The sequence below is a fragment of the Dryobates pubescens genome, chromosome 17 (genome assembly GCF_014839835.1).
Source record: "Dryobates pubescens isolate bDryPub1 chromosome 17, bDryPub1.pri, whole genome shotgun sequence".
NCBI lineage: Eukaryota > Metazoa > Chordata > Aves > Piciformes > Picidae > Dryobates > Dryobates pubescens.
The window spans coordinates 8,048,808-8,073,598 of record NC_071628.1 but is presented as its reverse complement, the minus strand read 5'-3'; the positions used below and the strand labels follow the sequence as shown (position 1 = coordinate 8,073,598).

The following is a 24,791-nucleotide window of genomic DNA, read 5'->3' as shown; positions in this document are numbered from 1 at the left end:
TCCATGGAGGATCTCTTTGGGTCATCTGCCTGGCCATGTCACTTCTTGCACACCCACAATCTATTCACCAGCAGAACCAAAAGGAGCCTTGATGCTGTGCAAACCCTATTCAGCACTAACTAGCTAAAATGTTAACAATATCAGCACTATTTTGGTCACAAATCTAAAGCACAGCACCATTCAAGCTGCTACGCTGAAAATTAACTCCATCCCAGCCAAACTACACAGCCAGTACTGCAGGTAATAAAACACACTCATCAATATGATCCTCATGAAATCTCCGGATTTTTCTCAGTCTTTCCACATCTTAGTTGTAGTAGTGACAGGGAACCACTTTCAAAGCTGGTGTGAACCACTCTTTTCAAATATTTTTTTGCTCACTTCAGGACCTTGGAAAGGACAGGCTGGTGTTGGCAGTTGTCTGGGCTGGCTGGTAGTTGGTGAGTCTTGCTCCTGCCACCCTCTGGTCTCTCAGCCTTTTATAGCCACAATTGTGGCTGCCTTAAGTATGTCACTGTGTGCAGGCACTTGGCTACCTGGGTACATTCACTTACAGTTCAGCTGCTCTGTCTTAGGACTGAGACTGGCTGGAAGCACTTGGCAGATGAATTTGGCCCAAAGCTGCACGCTAGGCTTAAGAATACTGCTTCTTCCTGTGCATAATGTACATTTCTTTTATGTGAACTTCTGGAATCTGTGTCCATAATTATTACATCCTTTTAGCAGTCTCTTGAAACTGCTGATGACACACCAGGAGTATCACATGAACCTGGCATATGAAGTGCCGCACCAAATTAGTTGTGTTTTTTGGAACTGGTTTCTCAAATGCTGGGTAATGCCTGGGGGAGAGTTTGTAAAGTTATGAATTTAGAGAGATTGTACTTCCCTTTGTTCCTGATTAGTTTTCCCTGATGTGGCATCTATTCCATATCTCATAGTAGGATAAAGATGCATTATTTCATGGATTTCCAGTTGCTATTGCAACTGGATCCATTTCTGATGAATGTGATAGCCTATTAAAGTAGGCCAGCTGCTCTGTAGCTTAATGCTGTATTATGAAACAAGCCTTCAGAATGTGTAGAAAGTGATCAGGTATGTGAGAATAAAAAGTACTTACATTTAGACCAAAGTGTAAAACTATTAATAAACTAATTTTGTGCAGATCACTGGGGGACTTTGGACTTCTTCCTATTGAAACCACATCTTTGCATCAAGAGCCTGGCTTTCTCAGGTGTTAAATGCTACAGTTTCTGTCACCTTGGCTGAGAATTCTTCTTGGAGAGAAAAAAAAAAAGGTGCAATATGGGAAAATGTGTAGTGGGAATGAAGTAAAGCTTCCCAAAGTGCACAGAGATGGCAATTTTAAGTTTGCAATGGAGTCAGATGGCAAATCAGTGATCATTTTTTTTGCCTCAGTGATAGAAGATGATGATATTGGCTGATAGCTTGAAAAGCATCTGTTACTACTTCTCATACTCTGGTACAGAGTAAGGGTATTAATCAGATATCAAAAAGGCTTATCAGGGACTGAGTTTTTTCTGCCCAGCTATAGATACTTCGTCTAGAACCAGATATTCTTTGACTGTTGGCTCAGACATTCTCATTTTCTCCCTGTTACAGGATTATAGTATTCCACTTCATGTTTTGGTGGTGTTGCACATGCTTTTCACCTCAGCAGAGGGTTTTCTAAGGCTCCCCAGGGAGATTTTTCATGAAACTTCAGTCCATTGCAATGTCAAAACATTTTTTAATAATTTATTTTAAGCTCAGTGTTTCTGACACAGGTGTTTCACTAATGCAAACCTCACATTCGCTAATGCATTAAGGCAAGAGATATTTCAGTCTATTTAATCCCAAAGCTGTCCTTCTTTTTATCAAGATTTTTCTGTTCTGAATGCTATGATTTACTTCTATTACTGTAATGCTCAGAAATCTATGTGCAAAACCACTGAAAGATAGCCTTACTTGAAAAAGCTTACAGCTTAAGTATGTAGATTGAGTCAAGAGATGTTTTTTTCTGATTAAAAATAAGAAAGTGTGTATGAAACATGTTATAAGCACAGTTTGTAAAGACATTAAATCCACTATTCAGAACAGCAAGCAACAGAAGGAGGCTTTAGTTACAGCCGTGAAATGCATCTATGAGCTCTGCTGAAGCAAGTCGCTGGTACGAACCTTAAGATCTGACTTCACTACATCCACGTACACAGGTGTCATGTCTGAAGAAAATCTATAGTTTAAGTAAAATTCCTTTTAAAAGCACTATTAAAAGCAGCCCAAAAGATCTTTATTTTCACTAAGTACATGTAATAGTTTTGTTCATGCAAACACTAGGTAACATTTACCTTTTAGTAAAGGGTAGACATAGACTCATAGACTTGTTTCAGTTGGAAAAGACCTCTAGGATCATCAAATCCAACTGTCAGCCTATGACAAACATGGCCCTTAAACCATATCCCCAGGTGTCATGTCCACACATTTCCTGAACAGCTCTAGGGACGGTGACTTGACCACCTCCCTGGGCAGCCTGTTCCAATGCCTGACCATTCTTTCAGGAAAGGAAATCTTCCTAACACCCAACCTAAACCTCCCTGGCACAATTTCAGGCCATTTCCTCTTGTCCTGTCACAGGACTCTAGGGAGAAGTGACCAACCCCCACCTCATGCCAACCTCCTTTCAGGGAGTTGTAGAGAGCAATGAGGTCTTCCCCCCAACCTCCTCTTCTGTAGACTGAACAATCTCAGTTCCCTCAGCTGCTCCTCATAAGACTTGTACTTTAGACACTCTTCAATAGCTGCCAATAGTGTAGGTGAATATTTTTATTTCCAACTCTCATCTTCTGTTTTCAGGCAACAATGTGAATCACGGGAAGCAGAAAGTACGTTTTGCCATGTCTTGTTAGAAAGTTTCTGTAGGCATTTAGACATTACTAAGAAATTGGATTTGATCCTAAATCAGCTGAGCTCTGCGATCTACAGCTGGCTACAGAAAGTTTAAACTAGTGGCTGGAGAAGAGCAGCAGCCCCATAGTTATACAATAGTTTGTTTCCTGGGGTCTTTTTTGCAGTTCTTTTCAGTAGATTGCTCTGAAACACATTGCTATGGTTCCTTTTGAAATGTGAGAGAAGTGAAAAGAGTCTGCATTTAAATATTCCATCCGCGGAAACGTTCATGTAGCTTATACATTAACATGATCTTCAAACAGACTAGACTTCTATCCTTGATTTCATCAGGGTGACCTTCATTTGCAGTGTGTGGCTTGATCATAAATGAAATCTGAAATGTGCTGGCCCTCTAGGGCCCTACTATCTAATAGCCTGGCCTCAATGGCAGGTTTGCCTTTAGAAATTTGTCCATATTCGTCCTATTTTGGGGAGAAACAAAGAAAGGATTTTTGTTAGATTGGCTTGATGAAATTTGGAATAAGAATGAAGAACGATTTTGTTTGAAAAATCAATAGTTTATTCAATGTTCCACAGGACTAAAATTTATCTAGGAGAATCAGTGTAATTTAGTTTTATTAGGTGTTGCGTTGCTCAGCAAAGGTAGCCAGAAGAGTCATGCAGCCCCGATGCCTTCATCTATCCATTGCTGATCTTTTAGGAACAACATTTTACATGCACCCATCCTCAGTCTTACACACAGCACAGACTATCTGCTTATGGAAATCAATCAGCAGTGGAGCTGTGTCATTTACTGACAGAAAATAGAATTTTCTTGGCATGAGACCCACAATCCAGTAATCAGAGAACTATGGGCATGTAGGAATGCTAGCAGGTCCAAAAATAAATATCATAGAATCATAGAGTGGTTTGGGTTACAAGGGACATTTAAAGGTTATCTAATCCAATGCACCTGCAGTCAGCAGTGACATCTGCAACTAGAGTAGGTTGCTCAGAGCCCCAGACAACCTTACCTGGAATGGTTCTAGGGATGGGACATCTACTACCTCTCCGGGCAACCTGGGACAGGGTCTTACCACTATCACCATAAAACATTTCTTCCTTCTCTCGAGTCTGAATCTCCCTCTTTTAGTTTAAAACCATCACTCCTCTTCCTGTCACCACAGGCCCTTCTAAAAAGCCTGTCCCCAGCTTTCTTTTTAGCCCCTTTAAATACTCATCAGAGTGGAGCAGAAGGACAGAATCCCCTCCCTCCACCTGCTGCCCACGCTGCTGGGGATCAGCCCAGGACATGGCCAACTCACGTCCAGCTTTTCATCCACCAGCACCCAAAGTCCTTCTCCATAGGTTTGCTCTCCAGCCCTTCATCCCTCAGCCTGAGTTGATACTGAGGATATTTCACAGGTAAAGTGACCTGATGGAATTTGTAGACAAAATGATCTGCTTAATGCCCTGAGTGGGTAACTTAGAGCAAAATGCATGAGTGCTGTAATTGTGAGGTGATTTCCAGAGAAGAATGCAAGATGGCTTGGTTATTTTGCTGGACTCTTCAGGCCAAAATCCTGCTCATGTCTCACTATCTGCTGTAGCACTTCTGAGAATCTTGCCCTTGTTGTAAATGATCTTTTTTTGCTAATAGGTCATTTTCTTTGACATTATCCTATAGGCTTCCTTTATCACTGCTTAAATCAAATAGCTGCTCAGCCAGTGCTGGAACCCATAAATTCTTGGTCTATTTAAGCGATATAGTCAGAGTAAGAAAGCAAAGGTAGCTGTGATATGAGGCAAGGCTGTAGTAATGTACTGGTGATGTTTTTTCTCCAGTGAGGCTCACTCAGCTAGAAACACCATCCTGCAATGGAGGAGTTTCTTACAACCCTGCCGTGTGTGTCACAGCTACTTTACCTGTTCAGCTGTAGTTTAGTTAGCACATTCCTCAGAGGTAGGGCACTGGATGTCCCTCCAGCCTCTTTATGTTGGAAATGTTCATTCCCGACTTAATCCCGTTTAGCTAATTGCTGATTTGGTGTTTCACAACTGGCAGCTTGTTTTCCATTTCACAACATCACAACTCCTAGGAGAGACCAGAGTGTAGACAGCAATACCCATGCCTGTGAGTGGAGAACAGCAGTTTGTTGAGTGCACATGTAGTTTGGTAGATCAGGTTATGGTTGCTCTCCTAATAGACAAGCCATAGAATCATAGAATTGTTTCAGCTGGAAAAAAGCCTCTAAGATCATCAAGTCCAACTGTCAACCTACATGGCTGTTAAACCATGTCCACCTATGTGCTGTATCCACATGTTTCTTGAACATTTCCAGGGACAGTGAATCCACTACCTCCCTCAGCAGCCTCTTCTCTTTCAGGAAAGAGTTGGTTTTTTTTTTCTCCTAAGGTCCAACATAAACCTCTCCTGTCTTGTTCTATCACCTGATACTAGGGAGAAGAGACTGAGCCCCACCTTACTTCAAACTTGTTTCAGGAGCTTGTAGAGAGCAATGAGGTCTCCCTCAGCTTCCTCTTCTCCAGACTAAACAAGCCCAGTTCCCTCAGCTGCTCCTCATGGGATTTGTTCTCCAAACCCCTTACTAGCTTTATTACCTTTCTCTGGATGTGCTCCAGCACCTCAGTGTCCTTCTTGAACTGAGGGGCCCAAAACTGAAGTCAGTATTCAAGGTGCTGAGTTCAGGGGTGTGATCATGTCCCTGCTCCTACTGGCCATGCTATTCCAGAAACACTTGGTGGCTTCTCCGTATGCTGACAAGAAGCTGAAAGGACCAAGGATCTCACTTAGGTACAAGCTTCTCTGCTCTTTCCCAACTTGCCAGCAATTTCATACCCTCAGGCAACAAAAACTTTCCCCTAAGATTAAGAACAAAGACTGGGGAACACTTCTACTAGTTTTGGTACGGGAGGATTGCTTCTTCCCTCTTCTGTCCTCAAAATACCTGAGACCTCCTGCTGGCAAAGAGTATTTGAGGGGTGCTAGATCGTACACACAGAGAATGAAAAGCAATGCACGAAAGTAGATGTTAATATTTCTAGATTAGTTAGAAAAAGATAGTAAGACTTTTTCTAAAGGTTCAATATAAAGCACAATTTGCAGACAAATTGTCATTAAGTTTGCTGGTTGGATGAGCCAAGTTCCAGCAGAAAATTAGCTACTGAAAATGTATTTTCTACAAATGGCTGGAAAGAGTTGGTCAATTTACTAAAAGTAGACAGAGGGCACAGGAGGGAGAAAGCTTTCCTGGGTCGTAGATTCTGCTTTGCTGATTCAGGATGTCTCTTAACCTCATTAACAGTTTGAACTAGTGATAATGATTGGTTTGAACCCTGCAGTGAGGCGATGGGAAATCGTTTACCAGAAAAACTTAAATGCTGAAATGATCCCACAGAATAATATTGTATTAGAACATTGATCAGCAGAATTGATCTCAGCATAACTCTTTCCTCAGAGCATGGTAGAATGCAATGATTATTTCTAGTGGAAGCAATGGCAGAGAAATATATAAAATATGTTGCAGGCCTTAAGTGACCAACAATTATCAATATTAAGCTGATCTCAAAAGAGTTCTCTGTGGGCTCAAACTCGCTTTCTGTGATGGCAGTGAGAAAGATTCAGCCTTAGAAATATCAAATGGTTTTGGAGTGACTTACATTGAGTAGTCAGGATTTCACCTGAAGGTGGAAGTTCTCTCTGCATCCCATAGAACAAGCTCAGGTACTTGTGTCTCATCATCTCTGTGGAGCACTGGGAGACACTCCTGAATAGACTGTCATCTCTGACCTTGGTCTTCCCTTTAAATGTGTCATTAGTCACAAATCTGTTGAAATCAGGCATCAGACAGATGCTTTGTCTTCAATGCAGGATTTGCCTGGTTCTTAAACTTAAGTCCCTTGTGCCTTTGCACACATTCCTCTCTGCCAGGCCAGAGCTTGGTTGTGAGTTTCTCTACAGACTGACGGGTTGGTGTTGCTTTTACCCACTCTTGTAACCTGTCCACTTTGAGGGACAGATTCACTTCAGCTCTCAGAGCACTGCAGTGCCTTCCCACCATTCCCTTTTTCTGCTTTGAAGTACTGCAAAGCTCTTCTGTTATTCACACAGCCAAAGATACAAAGCAGTTCAGCTTGCTGACCCCAGTTCTGCTCCTCTGACATTTGCTGCTACAAGGAGGCTGCTTTTCAGCTCTCATTCAGACATTATTAAATGGTAAGTACTGTCTCCCATTCCCTTTCTCTACCAGAGCAAATGAAGCCAACGGGGCATCAAAATGACACAAAGAGTCTGTTAAATGTGTGACTCCCACTGACCTCTCGTTTTGCAGAGTTCTAACCTTCTCTATTAGTGCCACTGGCACTATTTCATGGTCACTGATGTGATGCCGTTCTCATCTCAGGCATTTGCTGCTCCAGCTCAGCTGTTCCTTAGAACCAACCAGACAACAGTTCCAAAATGTGCTCCACCAGTCTTGCTTGTCTGAGGTCATACAGAAAAGGTGGCAGTTTCTTCTCTACCTTGACATTCCCTCTGCAGAGTTTACTTGTCTAACAACTCCCCAGAGGAAGGCCTACAGCAGGTGATAGATTGCAACATGTAATAACTGGATTCTTCTCAGTGCTGGATCCTCCTGAAATGAGTAACCTATGAGCGCTTCTCTTACGAGGAACTTGAGAGTCTGAAACACTGAGTTCTATCAAGAATTATTCCAGGATCTGTAAACTAGCCCATGTCACCTGCCTGGGCCACTCAGCCATGACCAGAATATGGAAAGCCCTGTGTTCGCCACCTCATTGCTCATAAGAGCCCTAGATTGCCATTTATCTGGTAATAGAAATGAGCTGAAACTGGCATAGACTTCATGCTTATTAACAAATCTTCATCTCCCAGCAGATTCACATAGGCATTTGCTGAGAGTACTGACATGAGTCAGATCCTACTCCTGAGAGAAGACAAAATCCTCAAAATGTATCTCCTCAGTTCATTTAGTCCAAACATTCACAAGTCATTGCTGCCAGAGCCTGCTCCCTATGCTTTGTCAGGGTGTCCAGACTGAGGATAACACAACCTAGCTGCTATCTCCAACAGATCAATATCTCGCTAAGGCAATGGTCAGAGACTCCCCATGTCCTAGCTGACAAGAAAGACCATTGATTCTGTTCTGATTGTATAGATGCATAGTCTCTAATTCTGAATCTGCCAAAAAGCATGATGGACTTGCACCTGCAGGGAAAGGAGTTGATCTTGCAACCCATCACTGTTCCGTGATCTGTATCAGTCTCATTTTTACTTTGCTCACACCTTGGTCTTGTAATTTTTTATTAGTAATTTCATGGGATGCCAAGAGGGAAATGAAAAATAAGGGTTGCCATACACTAAAACAATAAATTCTTCAAAGCCTGAGCAGGTTTTGAGATCTTTTCATATCTTCATCTATTAAAACTGCTAAACCCTGCATTGAAGTGCAATCCAAGGTGCTAAATTAATTAATGTATCCTGAGTGATGACAGCAGAAATGCAGAGAACTATTATCCCACTTCATTGCAACAATTATCCAGGAAACCATCTATTTAGCACAATTCCTGATGGAAAGTCAGTGATTTAGAGAGGGAACCTTCTATTCCACAAACAAGCAATAATCTAAGAATGAGGAAAACCTACCTGGATGCATTAGCTGTAGTCATCTTTCTTCTGCTCTCAAACCTCCCTTTGCTAAGCACACTCTAAGAGAATCCAGCCAAAAGCTGACTACAGCTTTATCTAATGAAGCTAATATCCCACACTCAGCACAACCTGGATTTAGGCCAGGACATTAAGATGGAAACACCAGAGTGGCCCTGAATGAATGGATTCCTAATGGATTAGGGGCAAGCATCTTTTTCATTTTTTTTGTCTTCTTTGACTCTTCAGCATTGTCTGAAACCACTGGCCATTTCACCTGAAAAAATTCTTTCCCCTAGAAGTGACACCTCCAGGAAAGAGGCTAAGGTAACTGTGGGAGGTGTTGGTTATGTTGCTTAATGGAGTACTGGAAGTCAATGGATTGATAATGTAGTGATGAGTGGAGTGTGACAGTGCCTATAAACAGCATGGTACCGCAGGTTAAGCCCTGCAAAGTCATAGTTTGGGTCTATAGAGAAGAATGCAGCACCAAGGAGGACAGAAGAGCTCTCCATCCCTGCTTTTTTCTGGGTTAAACTCACTGTGATGCCACTCAGTTGAAGTAACTGCAATGAAAGTACTCTTCAGTCTGCTTAACTTAGTCTACTCCCCAGTAGCAATATCCTGATTGTTTCATAACTTTGTATATAGGAGACACAGACAACCCATTTAATATATCTGCATTCTGATGCTGGACACCAACTGGAAAACAATGCTGGTGTTAGAGAAATCTATGCAGTTATTTCAGGTGTGAAAAGAGTTTAATCTTTAGGTCTATTTCCCTGAAGACTGACTTTATATGTTAAGGGAAAAAGCACTGTTTGTAATTATAAAGTAAGTGATAAGCATCGAATGAATTGTTACAGAGTTCTTTTGTTGACTTTATTCCATGATAAGGAGCAGCTGCTCTGTAACCTTGAATATGGCCAAATAACTCATGCTAAACACATTTCTACAAAGATGGCATTTTGGCAGGGATTTGATGTAGGTCATTTTATTAGCAGGCTGAATCAAACTACAAACTGACTTAAACTCATGCCAAGAATGCTAATAATAAACTGATCAATGAGGTGCTGGATTGTTCAAGAGAACTGGTCAAGGGAAAATGCAGGCATAAAAAGTCTGGAATTCCAAAGGTTGAACTGTTTGGGTGATTATATTGGGAGGAATTACATTCCTTGTATTAGTACAAGTTTTCTTTACTCCAGGGACCTTTAGCTGAGCATGGAACAGGATGGTGTCAGAAAGTATATACTTATCTTTATTTTTCTTGACCTTTATGTGCAAGTAATTTTTATAGTTTCATTAACTATAAGATCATTTGCAAACCACTGTACAAAGTATATTATGAAGAATGCCTTGGGGACCATTGCATCCTATTATGTTGAATGTTAATAGAATGAAAAATTAATTTAAACTCTAAAGATCAGAGCAAGGCAAGACTTCCCTTGCACAGGGGGAATTCAGAAGTTTATTTGCTATGCTAAAACTTTAGAGTTGTACCCTAGTATGACCTTTATGTAGACCTTTAGAGGTCTGATCCAAATCAGACGATGCAGGAGTCCAATTATTTGCCTTCTGGAATAAAATGACATATATCAAAGCTTCCCCTTATAAAAAAGGAGGATTTATGTGACTCCCCAAATATAGGGTTACTCCTCTGTAATTTCATGGTTTTAAATGACTGCATATATTACTGTATCCTAGTGAGCTCATCACTGGTTTTTTGGCAAGTTAATAAACCAAAAATGAGAGAACCCACAGTTGCAATGAGTGTCTTTACCTTACTTGACTCTGTAATTGCTCGTTAAACATTGTCATCTTCAGCTTTGAAGGACTTCACAACACCTGAAAATAAGTAGTTCTCCATAGTACTTCTTTGTATTTTGCATATTACTGATTGCTTTAGAATGAGGAATACTATCTTGAGTTGTGCTTGTAAGTCTCTTCCCAAGGGACTGCAGAACTACTACATCAGTCAGCACTTCTGTCCATACACAAGTGATGAATTAAACTTTATTAGCTTAATTATTCATTATTATTGGGTATTTGTGTTACCATAGTTAAGGTGTGATCTGTTTGTGTGGCTACATCAACCCAATTCACACCAGTAATGAGCAGGAGTTCAGCGATTTGGAAGAGCAAAGAGAGAATCTACCATCAGCCTTCTTGCTCACAAATGATGCCTTGATCTGAGTACCTGGCCTGGTTAAAAGGATAGCAAAGATGCAGGTCTTGCATACAAGGAGGATTTATTATTGTAAATGTCCGTACAGAGAACAGAAAAATCTCAGTTTTGATTTCCCTGCCTGTTACAAAACTGCTGTGTGAGATTTTCATCAATGAGAGTCATATTCTCAGATAATGCTATATGGGGCAGAGTTTTCTGTGCTATCCCCACCTCACCATATTGTCTATCTTTTAGTACACTGTGCTTTTAATAACACATTATAAGCTTGTTCTGTATGTGGACTTCTTGTCATAGATAATTATCCATTTTAAAATGACTGCATGAGGCCATGTATTTATTGGGAAATCTTGTTTTTCTAATACCCTATTTACAATTTCATCTTACAGCTGTAGACTAAGATACTGTCTTCAGAAACCTTGACTCAAGTTAAATAATTGCACAAAAGATGAGGACAATTAGCGACTAGAGAATTAGCTATCAATATTTCATGCCCTCTGCAATACTGTCTAAACACAAGATATAAAATAAGAATAAATTGCCCTTTCCACATGCAGCAAACCTAGAAAGGAAATGATGCATTTAGAAAGATCTTTTTAGTAGCTATAATGACTGGTCTAATCACCCGTCACGTGTGATTTGGTGGATGAAGAGCAGAGAGTCTTGTCCCATAGTGATTTGAAGTTGGATGTAAATATATGGTGAATAGCTCACAAACACAGAAGAGACAGCAAAATGTTTCCATCCACTTTGATGCCAGCCTAAATGCAGACTCAAGATGTGAACCAATCTGGTAGTCCAAACAGAATGTCAAATGCAGCAGGAATCATTCAAATGTTGAAGAGCATGGAAAATGTTTGGCCCATGCAGTTCCTGGGAATTGAAAGGGTCCAGTACAAATTTAAGCAGGCTCACTGGCTGGTTTAAAATTAATTGGGTAATTCAGCCTGTTTTTCAGTACAGCAACACAAAGCTCCTTCCCAAATCAGCTCTGCTGGCCTTGTTTTAGACAGGAATGAATTAATCTGTCTTGGAATAAGAGTTTTGTAGTCCATCCTCAGCCACTTCTTGGTTAAGTCAGCACATTCCCCACCTTTTCTACGTGATATAAACCCATAAGATACACAAACATAAAATGTAGATGATATGAATTGTATATGATATATACTATATGAGACATACAGTATATGTATTTTAACACAGTGATCACATTGATGATATTCATGGAATGTTAGAATCATAAAAATCACAGAATGATTTGGGTTGGAAGGGACCTTAAAGATCACCTCCTGCCATGGGCAGGGATGTTTTCCACTAGACCAGGCTGCTCAAGGCGCTGTCCAGCCTGGCCTCAAACACTTCCAAGGACAAGGCATCTGCAACCTCCCTGAGCAACCTGTTCCAGTGTCTTGTCAACCTCACTGTAAAAAATTTCTTCCTACTATTCATGCATGTTAGTCTAGATGGAAAATATATGTTCCAACTTAACCATCCAATCTGAATTGCTGGCTACTGCATCTCAAACATTGGATAGGCTCCTCAGGGAGGTGGTTCAATTCTCATCCCTGCAGATGTGTAAAAGATGCAGAGATGTGGTGCTGAGAGACATGAGTTAGCACCAGACTTGGTGGAGTTAGAGAATGGTTGGAGTTGATGATCTCAAAGGTCTTTCACAACAGAAACAATCTGTGACACTGTGTAGTATAACTATTTCTTCTCCTTGAGCTTTTAGAAGTCTGTTATGGATCTCAATAAACTTTCCAAACCAAGTTCCATTTTATCACATGAACAGTAGCAACCCTAGTGCAAGCTGGTATTCTGGAATGTAATGTCAGTTTGGTAAAGGTTTTATTGTGAAGTAAAACTGCTAACTGAGGTAATTTCTGGTGTTAAGAGTTTTTCATTACAAAGAGCTGAAGTGACAAATGAGTTTATTGCTATCTAGAGACCTATATTTTATTTTGGTCACTTAGCATTAATTAAATTTTGGAAGTAATTCTTTTTTGTGTGTTTGCTTTGTTTAATATTTTAAAGCAAAATATTGCTCTCTAAGGCACAGTTTACTGTATGTTTACCAACAACCTAGTATGTTTACAATGTTGTATATTGTTTCTTCTTTCCAGCACTCTGCACTGAGGAGTGTGTGCATGGCAGATGTGTTTCTCCTGACACTTGTCACTGTGAACCAGGGTGGGGAGGCACCGATTGCTCCAGTGGTGAGTAGACTGAAAACATGATAAAGTTACATGGTGCCATTTAAAAAGAGGTCTTAAATAAAGCAGTGGCCTTAGAGCTTGAATGCTGTAAGTGGAAGCTCGAATGCTTTAAGTGGAAAAATGAAGGCTGTTTGTTGGTTGTTTTGCAGCAATTAATATGTGATAATGCCCTTTCCTATGTTAATGACTTTCACCTTTTTTCCTAGTTTTGCAAAGAGATGGTAAATGTAGTGGAGAATGCTTTTAATGCAGTTGGTTACCAGGAGAGATAATATAGCTCTATTATGATTTTTTTTCTACTTTCTGAAATCTCGAATGCAGCACATTCTTCATTAAATTATTTGTGGGTTACTTGGAGTCACTGGGAACAAACTCTGCAGAATCCTTGTCTTGTGGAAGCCAGTGGGAGTTCTGCCATTGACTTCTCACAGGGGCCAGACTCTTACCTTCTGACTTGAAATCCACCCTGTAAATTAACCATACTGAAGAAACTGGAGAAATGGAAGAGGTGGGAATTCTGCCCCTTTAATTCACACTTGAGGATTTCTTTTTTTTTTCAGCTGGGGAAGCTCTATCTGTCAAACTCTCTTAATTGGTGGTGCTAAGTTTAAGTCTATGTAATTAGTTCATGCTGGAGCTGAACAGCCAGTGTTCTTCCCAGCACAAACATCAGAGATATTATGTAACAGGCCCAGTGCATTATTGACATAACAGAAATAAGCTTGTTAAATGGAGCCTATTTGTGGGTCAGGCAAGTAAACAAGCTGCATCGAGGAAGATTCTGTGAGTCAGTTACTGAATGAACCTTTCATTTTGCTTCTACTTCCTCCCTTTCCCCTAAATTGATTGGGATCTTTAAAAGGAGGTGCCATTATCAGGCACAAAGATAACAGAAAAGGGATCTATAAAGGGAGAGGCATTAGAAGAGAACAGGAGTTAAATGTGGCTGGGGACTTCCAGAGGTTGAAGTCAATGAGGCAGACTCTTCTCTGGTCAAGTTACTGGTGTTTTGTCTGCAGCTGTGCTGCTGTCTCCTCGCGTTATAGGAGAAAAGGCAACAAGGAAAGAGGAGGGAAGAAGGACACTAAAAAAGACCATGCTTTGGCCTTTTGGGATTACCTGACATGTAGACAAAGGAAACACTGGATAGCATAAAATACTGGATATATATCTGCAGCAATATTCTAAAATAGAAAAACAATACCTTCAGCTATAAAATGTTGTGTGGAATCTCAGGGAGTTATTTTATCTTTCAGCTGTTTTTAGTAATAGACACGTTTAACTTAACAGACAGTGTTTATACAGTGCATGTGCACTTAGGGAAGCTGAAACTAATAATAATATTGAAAAGATACTGTGACACCGTGGATATACACATATGGATGTTTACATTTATACACACAGGCACACACAGAGTAACAAGCACTCCACTCTGTGAAAGTGGTGAGGTGAGGCTGAGATGTCAAAGTACAGATGAGCCTTATGGGCTAAACTACCCAGTGACTCTTTATTAAATGGCACTAATCTTGCAAGTGAAGATAAAAAGAAAAAGCAGGGTTTTCCTATATTGAATATTTAGCTTTTTAAAGTAATTAGGAATATTAAAACACTGACAATGATTGAGATAGAAACATTATTCATAACTTTTATTTCCGCACTGGGCAGCAATCCAGTATATTTCATTTATGAGGTTTCAGCAGTGGAAAGAGAAGCCTTAGCCAATTCCTAAATTAAATATGCCCTGTTAACTTTTATAAATTATAGCCCAGGATTAGCTTCAAAATTTAAGTTTTCATTTTATTAATACAATCAGTGTGTTCGCTGGACTACAGTGCCCATTGTCTTTCATTCTATTTGTTATATGCTGGGCAGCAGGTGTTCTTGTCCTTAGGTGTAAGCTGACAAGCACCATCCAGTGTAAGACTTGTAGCCCAAAAGTTATCTCTTCCTGCAGCTCAGAGCTGCTCACCCTTATGCCCGGCACTAGAAATTTGGATGACTGGTCTCTGTGTTAGGAGACTTTATTTAAATCAAAAGGTGTAGAAGAGATGTCAGCTGAATATAGTACAGTGTTACTCTGAGTATTTCCAAGAGAGAGGCTGAGAACCTTTGCCTAGCTGAGGTTAACTAGTTTTTTTCAGATTCATTGATGATCCATATCTTGAGTCATGTCTTACTGTTACTCAGTAATAATGTGGAAAACATTTTTCACTTCCACTGGAATAATGTATTACCTGTGCCTACTTTTTCCCTGTTCCTTCATTAATATTGGGTAGTTACTGCGAAGGGAAAGTGTTTGCAGTGACAGGTAGAGTTTGTTGGATATTTCTGAATGGCTGGCCCTGCAGGGCTTTATTCTACATGAACTGAAGCTGTTGGCTGTGGGTGTGCCACACAATTATCCTGGGGATGCAGAGCCTTCCTAGGTGGTCGTTCATACCAGTGATTTTATTGAGTCACAGGCATATTGCTTTTAATACTGGTGGTTTGAAACTATTTTATTGGGAGATTGGTAGTCAAAGCATTCCCTTTAAATTCAGAAAATCTCTCAAGAGCTTTCCTGAAAACAATGTTGAGAACTGGAGCCTACTTGACTCTTGGGGTCATCTGTTGTTGTTTACTTGGAAAAGATCTAGGGACACTCTTTTTGAGGTAGTATTTCAATACCCTGCAGATGAGACCATTATAACTTCATAAAAAAGTTATAACTTCATAAAAAAGTTATAATGTTATAAAAGTTTATATAACTTCCCTTTGGTTTGATGGGTGAAATAACCATAAGCAGAGCTCCAGCACAAGGTCCAAGTGTCACTTCAAAACCAGAAGTCACATCCAAACATTTTTTCTGTTTTTTTGGTGTGCCACAAAGATTGCCTCAGCCAGGAGAGGCTGGGAATTCTGACCCTGAGCACAGATTTCCTCTGGGGAGGCAAGCTTTTGGTGATAAATGCAGTTTCCCAGTGTCATCATTCTCCTTGGCTGGAATATCCTCAGTTAAATGTTTTGAATATTTACAGCTACAGCCTATAGTAATCCAAACAATTTAATCCTCTTTCTCAGTCCTTGCTTCACGCTTTCCTAAAACTCAGCCTGTAAGACAACAGTCGCAAACCCGGGTACTTGGTGCATCTTGCCAGTGACTGATCATGGCTCACATTAGAGTTCATCTGTTGTCAAGGTTAAAATAACTTCAGATGAATTGCTAAACAATTATAAAAAAAAAAAAAATCCCTGTGCCATATTCAGCTCTGCATGCCTCTGTACCTGTGTTTTACTGCATGCTGCTGTACATCTGTTGATGCCCACAGGCCTAGCCTTGATTTCATGCTATAAAGCTGCAATATATTAGGGCTTGATTACCATAACAATAAAAAGAGAAGTAATGAGGTATTAACTAAAGAAGCTCTTGAATAAAATGTTGTCAAGGTTTTAATGATGCTAAAAATTAAAGGGAAAAGTCTTTAAAAAAACCCCAAACCCCTTTTCCTTTCCCTTTCAACTTGCTTTGTTAAAATCATGGCCATTTTGTCTGTGCAAGCTGCACTGCTGCTGTTTGTTCTGTTTTGTTTTTTCAATACAAAGGAAAATTGCAAATGCTCTGTGTGAACTTACCTGCTCACCTGTCCAATTATTTCAAAGCAATTAACTTCAAACAGTATGATATACTGGCTTGAAGTTCTGGTAGGAATATAATTGACCGTTGGTGGGTACCTGGGCTCTTCTGGGTCTTGCTAACAGCCATCTGTATCTGCAAGCCGTTAGGACTCGATCCAGCAAAGCACTTAAGCATATCCTTAACTTGATACACGAGTAGGACTTTTCATCTGCTCTAAATTAAGCAGGTGGTTAAAGATGTTGCTGAGTCAGTTTCGAAGAAACAGCTAAAAAGGCCTCAGTGAAATATAAACAAGCTTCTCATTGAGTTCATCAGGAAGAAGGTTGGATATTGGGAAAAGTTTTTTCACAGAAAGGGTTCTAAGGGATTGGAATGTGCTGGCCAAGGAGGTGCTAGAGTCACCATTCCTGAAGGTATTTAAAAGATGCTTGGATGTGGTGCTGAGGGATGTGGTTTAGTGGTAGTGGGCTTAGCAGTAGGGGTGGGATTGTGAGCTTGAGGCAAGATGTTTGACTGGATGATCTCAAGGGTCTTTTCCAACCTCAACAGGTCTATGATTCTAAGGAGTAACATGGTCTTCTTTCAAAATGCTAAAACTCATCAGACAGTATTACTGGAAACCATTTTGACTCCTGAGAGAATTTTTCATTGTGGGGAAGATCACAGAAATCTCTGTGGTTAATAGAGATTCACAAAATGATGGACAACTAGTGGGAAAGAGAAACTTCAGAGCAAGAGCCCTCAGTTAAAAGCAAAAACCTTCCAAAATTGTATGTGCCAGTTTGAGAAATTCCAAAGTAAACAAACACAGAGGATGTAATGGAAAAAAAATAAGTGGTTTTCAAAATGTTTGCTTTGCTATTAGTTTTGGAAGAAAATATAGTACTTGCCCAAAGTGTAATTAAAGAGACATTGGCATAATAATGCCAAACCATCTTTCTTTGTGCTGTGTCACCTGGGGGAGAGAGATTATAATATTGCTGTCTGGCGCAGGCTGATCAGTAATGTACACATATGGAAAACATAGTTCTTTGGAAAGGATGTTTTGTACAAACTGTCATTAAGAGCAAGAACCTATTTCATCTTTATCTCTTTGTAAAAAATAGCCAAGGTCATAACAACAGGCAAGTATAACATCACAGCAAGATCACATTTAAGGGTATAGCCCTAGAGCAGCTGGAGTGCTTCAGTTCTGAGACTTGTGATGAATGAGAACTGCAGACACTTTGCTAAATCTGAAGGGGGGTTGCTTGACAAGCTCTGGAAAGCAACAGTAGAAATCTCGGGAGAAAAATAGAGCATTTTAAAGTGAGTCTGTGGTGTTTTTCAGGCTTGATTTTGACTTCCATGTTCTCAAACTGCTTTGAACTATTTCTGAAGAAGAAATAAAGTTCAAAAGAAAGTTTCCTGGTTTGTGAATAAAGGCTTAAACAAATTTCAGCCTGATCTCGGGGGCTGCTCTGCCAGAATTGTTAGTTATTTTTTTATTCTCAGGTTCGTAGGATAGGGTTGACTGGGGAATGGCCAAGATTCACCAAAGAGGTGCAAAGGTTCAAGACCTTCAGCCGTTCTAAATTGTCAGTGGGACACTACTTAGACTCAGGGCCTGTCCCCGGAGGCTATCTGTCCATAATTCTTGTCTGTGGAATTTGTCTGTGCAGTGGTTTTGGTATCTAAGTACCAAATGAGGTGAGAGAATGTCATAAAAAGTTTACTTCCACCAAAACCCATGGATTTAATTTGCCACTCCAGCTGTTGAGTTTAGACACAGTTTCTAAAGGTCTATTTAAAGCTGTGAAACTTCAGCTGGGATCCAGACTTAATTATTGCTTTAGCCAAAACAGCATTTCATACCATAGAATGTGGACTTTAAAGGTTTAATACACTTTTCATTTAAGTCCAGCTCAAATAGCAGCTGAATTTTGATGTGATTTGCAGACTCAGTGACAACTACATCATGCAAAAAGCTGTGAGTGTATAAACCGAGCTCCAACGAGGAGTTCATACAAAGATCTTTCCGTAGCAATTACAGAGTGGAATTGATTTCTGCCTCTTTTCAGTTCTAACGATTTGCTCTTCCTTAATCTTCAAAAATATCCAGCTTCCTTCAACCACTGCTGAACTGGTGTAATCAGGTAAACAGCTTGTGTTTAATTTTTGCCTCTGCTGGATGTTGTGCCCACGCACTTGGGCTCACGTACCCAGGTTGCATGTGTGAAGCAGTCTCTAGCAGCATATCTTCATGGGCCCAGCCCACGCAGGACAGCCTGTAACCAGGGAATAAAAATGTAAACACAAGCTGCTGTTCAGTGCAGTTAGCAGCACAGCAGCATGTCCTGTGTATATTTTTACACAGATAATTTGGCTGCATTAAGCTGGGCTAATCCATCATTTTTCATTTGGTGGGAATATTTTGTCTCTTGTTGAAGCTCTTGATAATCTACTCAATTGTTTGAGGTGGTTTCTCCTCACTCCAGTAGAAATTTGATAGTATCTTCTAAACTTCTCTGTGCTTTGGATGGGCTGCAAACTTATGGAAAGGTTTGAGAGACACATTAGCCTTGGCTTTTCCACAGTAACCAGGGCTGAGCAAAGGGCAACAGTTGATTCTGGAAAGGCAAAATTACATTCAGAAATTGTGTTTGATACTTTTCTGTGTGATTTATAGAGGACAAAAACTTTAAATTTGAAGAAGCTCAATTCAGATTAAATATTAGGGAGAAATTTTTCCTCATGAGGGTGGTGAGACACTGGAAGAGGTTGCCCGGAGAAGTTGTGGAGGCCCCAAACCTAGAAGTGAACAAAGCCAGGCTGGATGAGGCCTTCCGCAATTTAGGTATAGTAGAAGGTGTCCCTGCCCGTGGCAGGGTGTTTGGAACTCGATGAGCTTTAAACTCCCTTCCAACCAAACCAAGCCATTCTAGGATTCTATGATTGTATGAATAGATCAGTTGCCACTTGTCCTAAGTCTTGTACTAAAGCAAGTGGCAAAGAGAAATTCATCATTCTGTGTCATCTTCATCTTCCTTGTCAGAGTGTGGAAATGGACTTCCTTCTTTAACTAAGCTGGTTACATCTAAACCCAAGGTAGATCATTTTACTCCAGCTGTCCCAGCTCTCTTCTGAATGATTTTGAAGAGTTAGTTGAGCTGACCTGACTCTGCTCCAGTCCCTAGAGTTCTATCTTCCAGCGTGTGCTGCTGCTTTGAGGGCTTCGTCTAGCAATGTACTTTATACATATCATTAGTCCTTTTGAAGTCACTAATGAACAACCCATGTTATTTAAGCTAGATAAATGATTAAGTTATTATCTGAATGGGAACTTAAGGGCTGGGGGGTGTGTGTGTGTGTAAATCAGGTTGTCGAGGATTTCATTTAGGAACCAAGAGTTGCTGAGTATCGTCCAGGCTGAGCAATGGCAGGTTGTGCTGCTGTTCCTCAGTAGCTTTGCTCTTAGGAATGTGAGCATCAATGTGTCTCACCTTCACTGGAATTCTCTCGATTTGATCAGCAATGTCTTGCCACAGGTCAGCTGCCCAGATGGGTTTTCCTTTCCTCTGCCAACCATTCTTTTTCCAGTTCTTTAGCCAACCCCATAGAGCATTGGCTACCATCCAGGAGTCGGTGTAGAGATAAAGCTTTGGCCATCTCTCATGTTCAGCTATGTCGAGAGCTAGCTGGACAGCTTTTACCTCTGCAAACTGACTGGACTCTCCTTCTCCATCCTTCGCCTCTGCAACTCGGCTTGTTGGACTCCACACTGCAGACTTCCACCTTCGCTTTTTTCAGTGAGCTAAACCCACTGCCAGCTTCACCAGCATCAAGAAAGGGAGGCACAAGGTCTCCTGCAGAGCAGAGCACACTACACACATCAGTGATCTGAACATACTCCTTGGTTCTAGACAGTGGTGATGTTTTGATATACAACACAGGTGAGTACCAGAGGACAGAAATGTGATAAGAAAACAAGGTGTGCTTACCCCTCTTGGTGTCCAGTTGTCTGCTAAAGATTCTTTAAAAAGAATTAAAATAAAGTTATCAGAATAAGTCTGCACAATTATATGAAATATTCCAGCATCACCATGTTGGAATCATCTCTGCAAGAGGTAAACACATGACTTATGTCCTGGAGTGAGCATTCATAGAAAATTTAGGTGATCTGTTAAAACCATGCTTCCTACTTGGAGCCAGAGTAGTAGGTGGTGAAGCCACTGCATACTAAGAGATTGTCTTCTAAATTGGCCTGAAGCAGCAACATCATTTTAGAGTCTCTCTTTTGACAAAGTCATTCTGTGTACACATACTTTACATTATTGTAAAGAAAGTGACTGTGTGAATCCAGACTGGGGCTGCTGGGATTTATGTGGTCAGCTGCAGTGGTCAACAGCCATGTTGGTCAGGCAGACCAGCAGTCTTTGAATGCTTAGCTGAGAATAAAAAACATACAGTTCTTCTGTATGGGGTTCTGAAGGGGTTCTTCTGAATTTAAATATATGATAAGCTGACAATTCTGTCTGTTTGATAATGAATAACCAATAATTGTATCATAAGAATTTTGATATATTTATACATATACATTGCTTTAAGGCACACAGAAGGTGAGAGGACAAGTTGAAGACCCAGTGGCTCACATTCATCCACTTTCCAGCTCCTGGTGAGCTGTGTATGAGAGCTGTGGAAATTCTGTGTTCCACATAACCAGTTAGGCAATTGTATGTGCTGGGTATCTCTGGAAAATCATTCTGCTGGCTCTCTGTATCCAATACTGAATTCATACTGAAAACCAATTATGGAAGCTGTGGGCAAATCTTGTTTTATATAAAGCCTTAGTTATTACCTGTCATTAGGGTAGTATGTCAGGAACTTCAAAAGGGAGCATGAGAAGACATTTAGATTTCAGAGAAGAGAAATGGGTGTGAACATTTGGGAGCAAGCAGGGTTATACGTGGAGATTCTGTACCAGAGCAAGACAATTGCATTGCTGAGATGTTTGTAACTGACCATACAGAGAGCTCTGCCCTCCCAAAGCAGAGCCCTGATGAGCTTTGAGAACACCTACCACATCTGGAAGCGAACGTGCAATGTGCATTGCAGTATAGCCCTTCTCATTTCTGGGGAGTGCCTTGATGGTTGACTGAAACATCACACTTTGAGGGTAATTTTCAGTAAATGAAACCATGGTTACTAGTACTGAATGGGCTAAATACTTTCCTAAGCAGGTTTTGTGTGGTTATGCAAGGGGAATTTGGCTCATGTGCATCTTTCCTTGGCTGCCTAACTGGTGAAAGCAGAGAAGACTTCAGAGAAAGGCAGTGTGTGTGATGAGTTGTAAGCTTTATGAATCTGACTGAGGTTTGTCTCGCTTGAGACAAGGTAATAGCTATAAAAGAAAGAACCTACTGAAATATCCTTTTTAATGAACTGAATTGCTAATGAAATTTATTTAATTGCTGGAGCATCTTACAGTAATGTGGCTTTAAATGTGCACTACACAAATGAACAGACTTTAGATCAATTTAAAAGTACCATTGGTATAATTTCATGGCTTGGTCACTAAAAAGCTGTCCCTTGGAGAAAAGAGCAGAATTCCCTCTCCCAAAACATAGGCAAAAATCTCAGATGTGGTCACCTGCTCAAAAGTATTCCTGAGGGTTTTACTTGTTGACAAACAGAAATTAAAGGTAAAATGGTCCATGCAAATGCTTCTAAACCACTTGTCTCTGTAGTGAAGTATTCCAGGGAATGCATGGAGAGGGCAGAACTCAGCTCAGAGTCCAACACCAAGGTAGCAGGAAATCCCCTGGAATCTAGTTCAGGCACCTGAATATGGAGAAGACTCAGGCCTGCTCTGACTTGTGCTGGGTTATGAGTAACCATCTTCAAAGGCATGAGCTGTGGCTAGGAAAAGCTTTACTTGCCCCATTAGTGCTCTTAGAATTTTGCAAAAGATGCTGTTCTTTCCAGTTACAATCCTATTTCATGGGCAGTGACTGAAGGTTGAAGTCCAAAAGGGAAATGAAAGGTTTCATTTACAAACAAGACTTGAAATCTATTTTCTCTTAGATACAAACCCTCCTGATTGCTGATAGCAAAGAGCTGAGGCACAGTCAGTAAATCCACTCAAACAGCATCACTGAGTTTGGCCAAGTACAGGAAGAAAGGCTGCATGGAGAAGGCATGTGGGTACACAGCTTTCCCTGTTAGGTTTTAGCTGTCAATTTCAGCATCTACATACAAAGATACTAAAATACTTTATGTCAAAAAATAGCAACTGGCTGTATTTTAACTCTACTTTGGCTGCTATGCTGAGCAGCTTTCGAAAAAGGAAGTCCATAGCATTCATGTCCTGTCTCTTCCTACGCCTGCTCACTGACCCCATGTTTAATGTAGGCAGTGTATTTGCTAAAGAAAGTGTTAAGATGATTAATTTTTTCCTTATCTTAGATAAGTCCTCACAAAGTGGGGAGTCCTTATTTAAGTTCTGCAACCTCTCAGTTCTTAAAAAGGGGCTGAAATGTGCAGACAGACATTTTAGCAGGGCAAGCGGTGACAGAACAAGGGGTGATGGTTTTAAACTGAAAACCAGAGATTTAGACTAGAGAGAAGGAAGAAGTTTTTTGTGAGATACTGGCCCAGGTTGCCCAGAGAGGCAGTAGGTGCCCCATCCCTAGAACCATTGCAGGTCAGGTTGTTTGGGGCTCTGAGCAACCTGCTCTAGTTGCAGATGTCCCTGCTGACTGCAGAGAGGCTGCACTAGATGACTTTTAAAGGTCTCTTCCACCCCCTACCTATTCTGTGATTCTAGGATTCAATGATTCCATGCTTTTTCATTTCCATGGGAATTGAGTATATTCTTCACGTGGATTAACTGGGCCCATATCATAGCGAAAAAAAGCCATCAGCCTGCAGTGCTGGTAAGAGCTCAGCCATCAAAATCTTTGCTGAAGATGAGGGAGGCTCTTATGTGCAACTGGCCTTTGTCTCTTGGGTGGGTTGCATTTAAAATATAACCTGGGGGCAGCTTTACTAACTTTAGAGATGTGATGAGCAGATCTGCAGAAGAGCAAGCAGAAGTGATGCAACATGACAGTTTAAGCTGAGAGCATGGTTATGCCGATTTATTCCAGTGCCTAATGGGGGATACAACAGCCTATTGAATCATTCTGGTATTTATTGCTTTAAAAGTTATTTCCATGTCAGTAAAATATTTGTGTGTAGAGAAGAGACCTCTTCCAGAGCAAAAGCTAGAGATGAATGTGCTTAAATTACGTTAACATTTTCTTCAGACTTTCTCTTAACCAAAGCCTTACAATCACCTTCATTCTTCTCAGTATCAAGAGTAGGCAATGGGAAAAGTGAAACTGCAAAGTTTCAGAGTTTTTGTCTTTGTTTACCCAGTGTTTGTGCATAATTTTAAGAGAGAGTCTCAGAAGTTTCTCTGAGAAATCCTGTTGTCCTAAATTACACTCATGAGAATCTCCCCTGGACCCCTCAGACCATACCCTCACACTTATTTGTAGTCCTTATAAAAGAGTTTGCCACTGGAGCAGCTATGTTGTCTCCTCAATGAGATGAGTGTTTGTTGACAGCTTGTCTCTCTCAGTGTTGTGGAGAGAAATAAGAAAATTGCAGAAGGACTAAACGAATGCATATCTGACTTGAAATCCAGGCTTTGGCAGAACAGAGTCTTCACTCCGCTGCTCACAGGTGAGCGTTTTGCTCTCACTGCTAATCTAGCTTTGGCAGGGAATGTGGTAGTGCCATTGTTATCTGTGGGAAAAGGCATACAAAATGAGGAAATATGTTGTGACCAGAGGAAATAAATGAGCAGATGGTGTGCTAGCATCACACCTGACACTCCAGAGGCGACTATGGTAGAGTAACCACAGGTTACTAACCTATAGCTATTCACAGAAGCCAAGTCCAAGAAGAGCGGGGAGAGGAATGCATGTGTGGAAGCATGGAATAAAAAGCAGTGCAAAATAAAGACTGAGACATGACAGAGAGGGGATTTGAGGAGGAAAAGGGAAAAATGAGCAAGATGAGACAACAACTAGAAGCAACTGAGGATGGGAAAGGTGCTCAGTGGGCAGATAACTGAACTTGAGACAATAAAGAGCTGAATTCAGATGTTTTGCAAATGAACACTAGGCCGCCTGTGAGACATCAAGTATTTCCAGACTTTTGAGCAGTTACTAACTG

At 40.6% G+C, this 24,791-nt stretch overlaps 1 protein-coding gene across 8 annotated transcripts in view; it reads left to right on the top strand.

The window, feature by feature from the left end:
• Positions 1–24,791, top strand: part of MEGF11 (multiple EGF like domains 11) — a 298,911-nt gene that overhangs the window by 83,163 nt on the left and 190,957 nt on the right. For all 8 annotated transcript variants that reach the window (XM_054169250.1, XM_009903880.2, XM_054169251.1 and 5 more), the window contains exon 5: positions 12,881–12,973. In XM_054169250.1, coding sequence (XP_054025225.1) covers positions 12,881–12,973 — 93 coding nt within the window. The remainder of the gene's footprint in view (positions 1–12,880; positions 12,974–24,791) is intronic.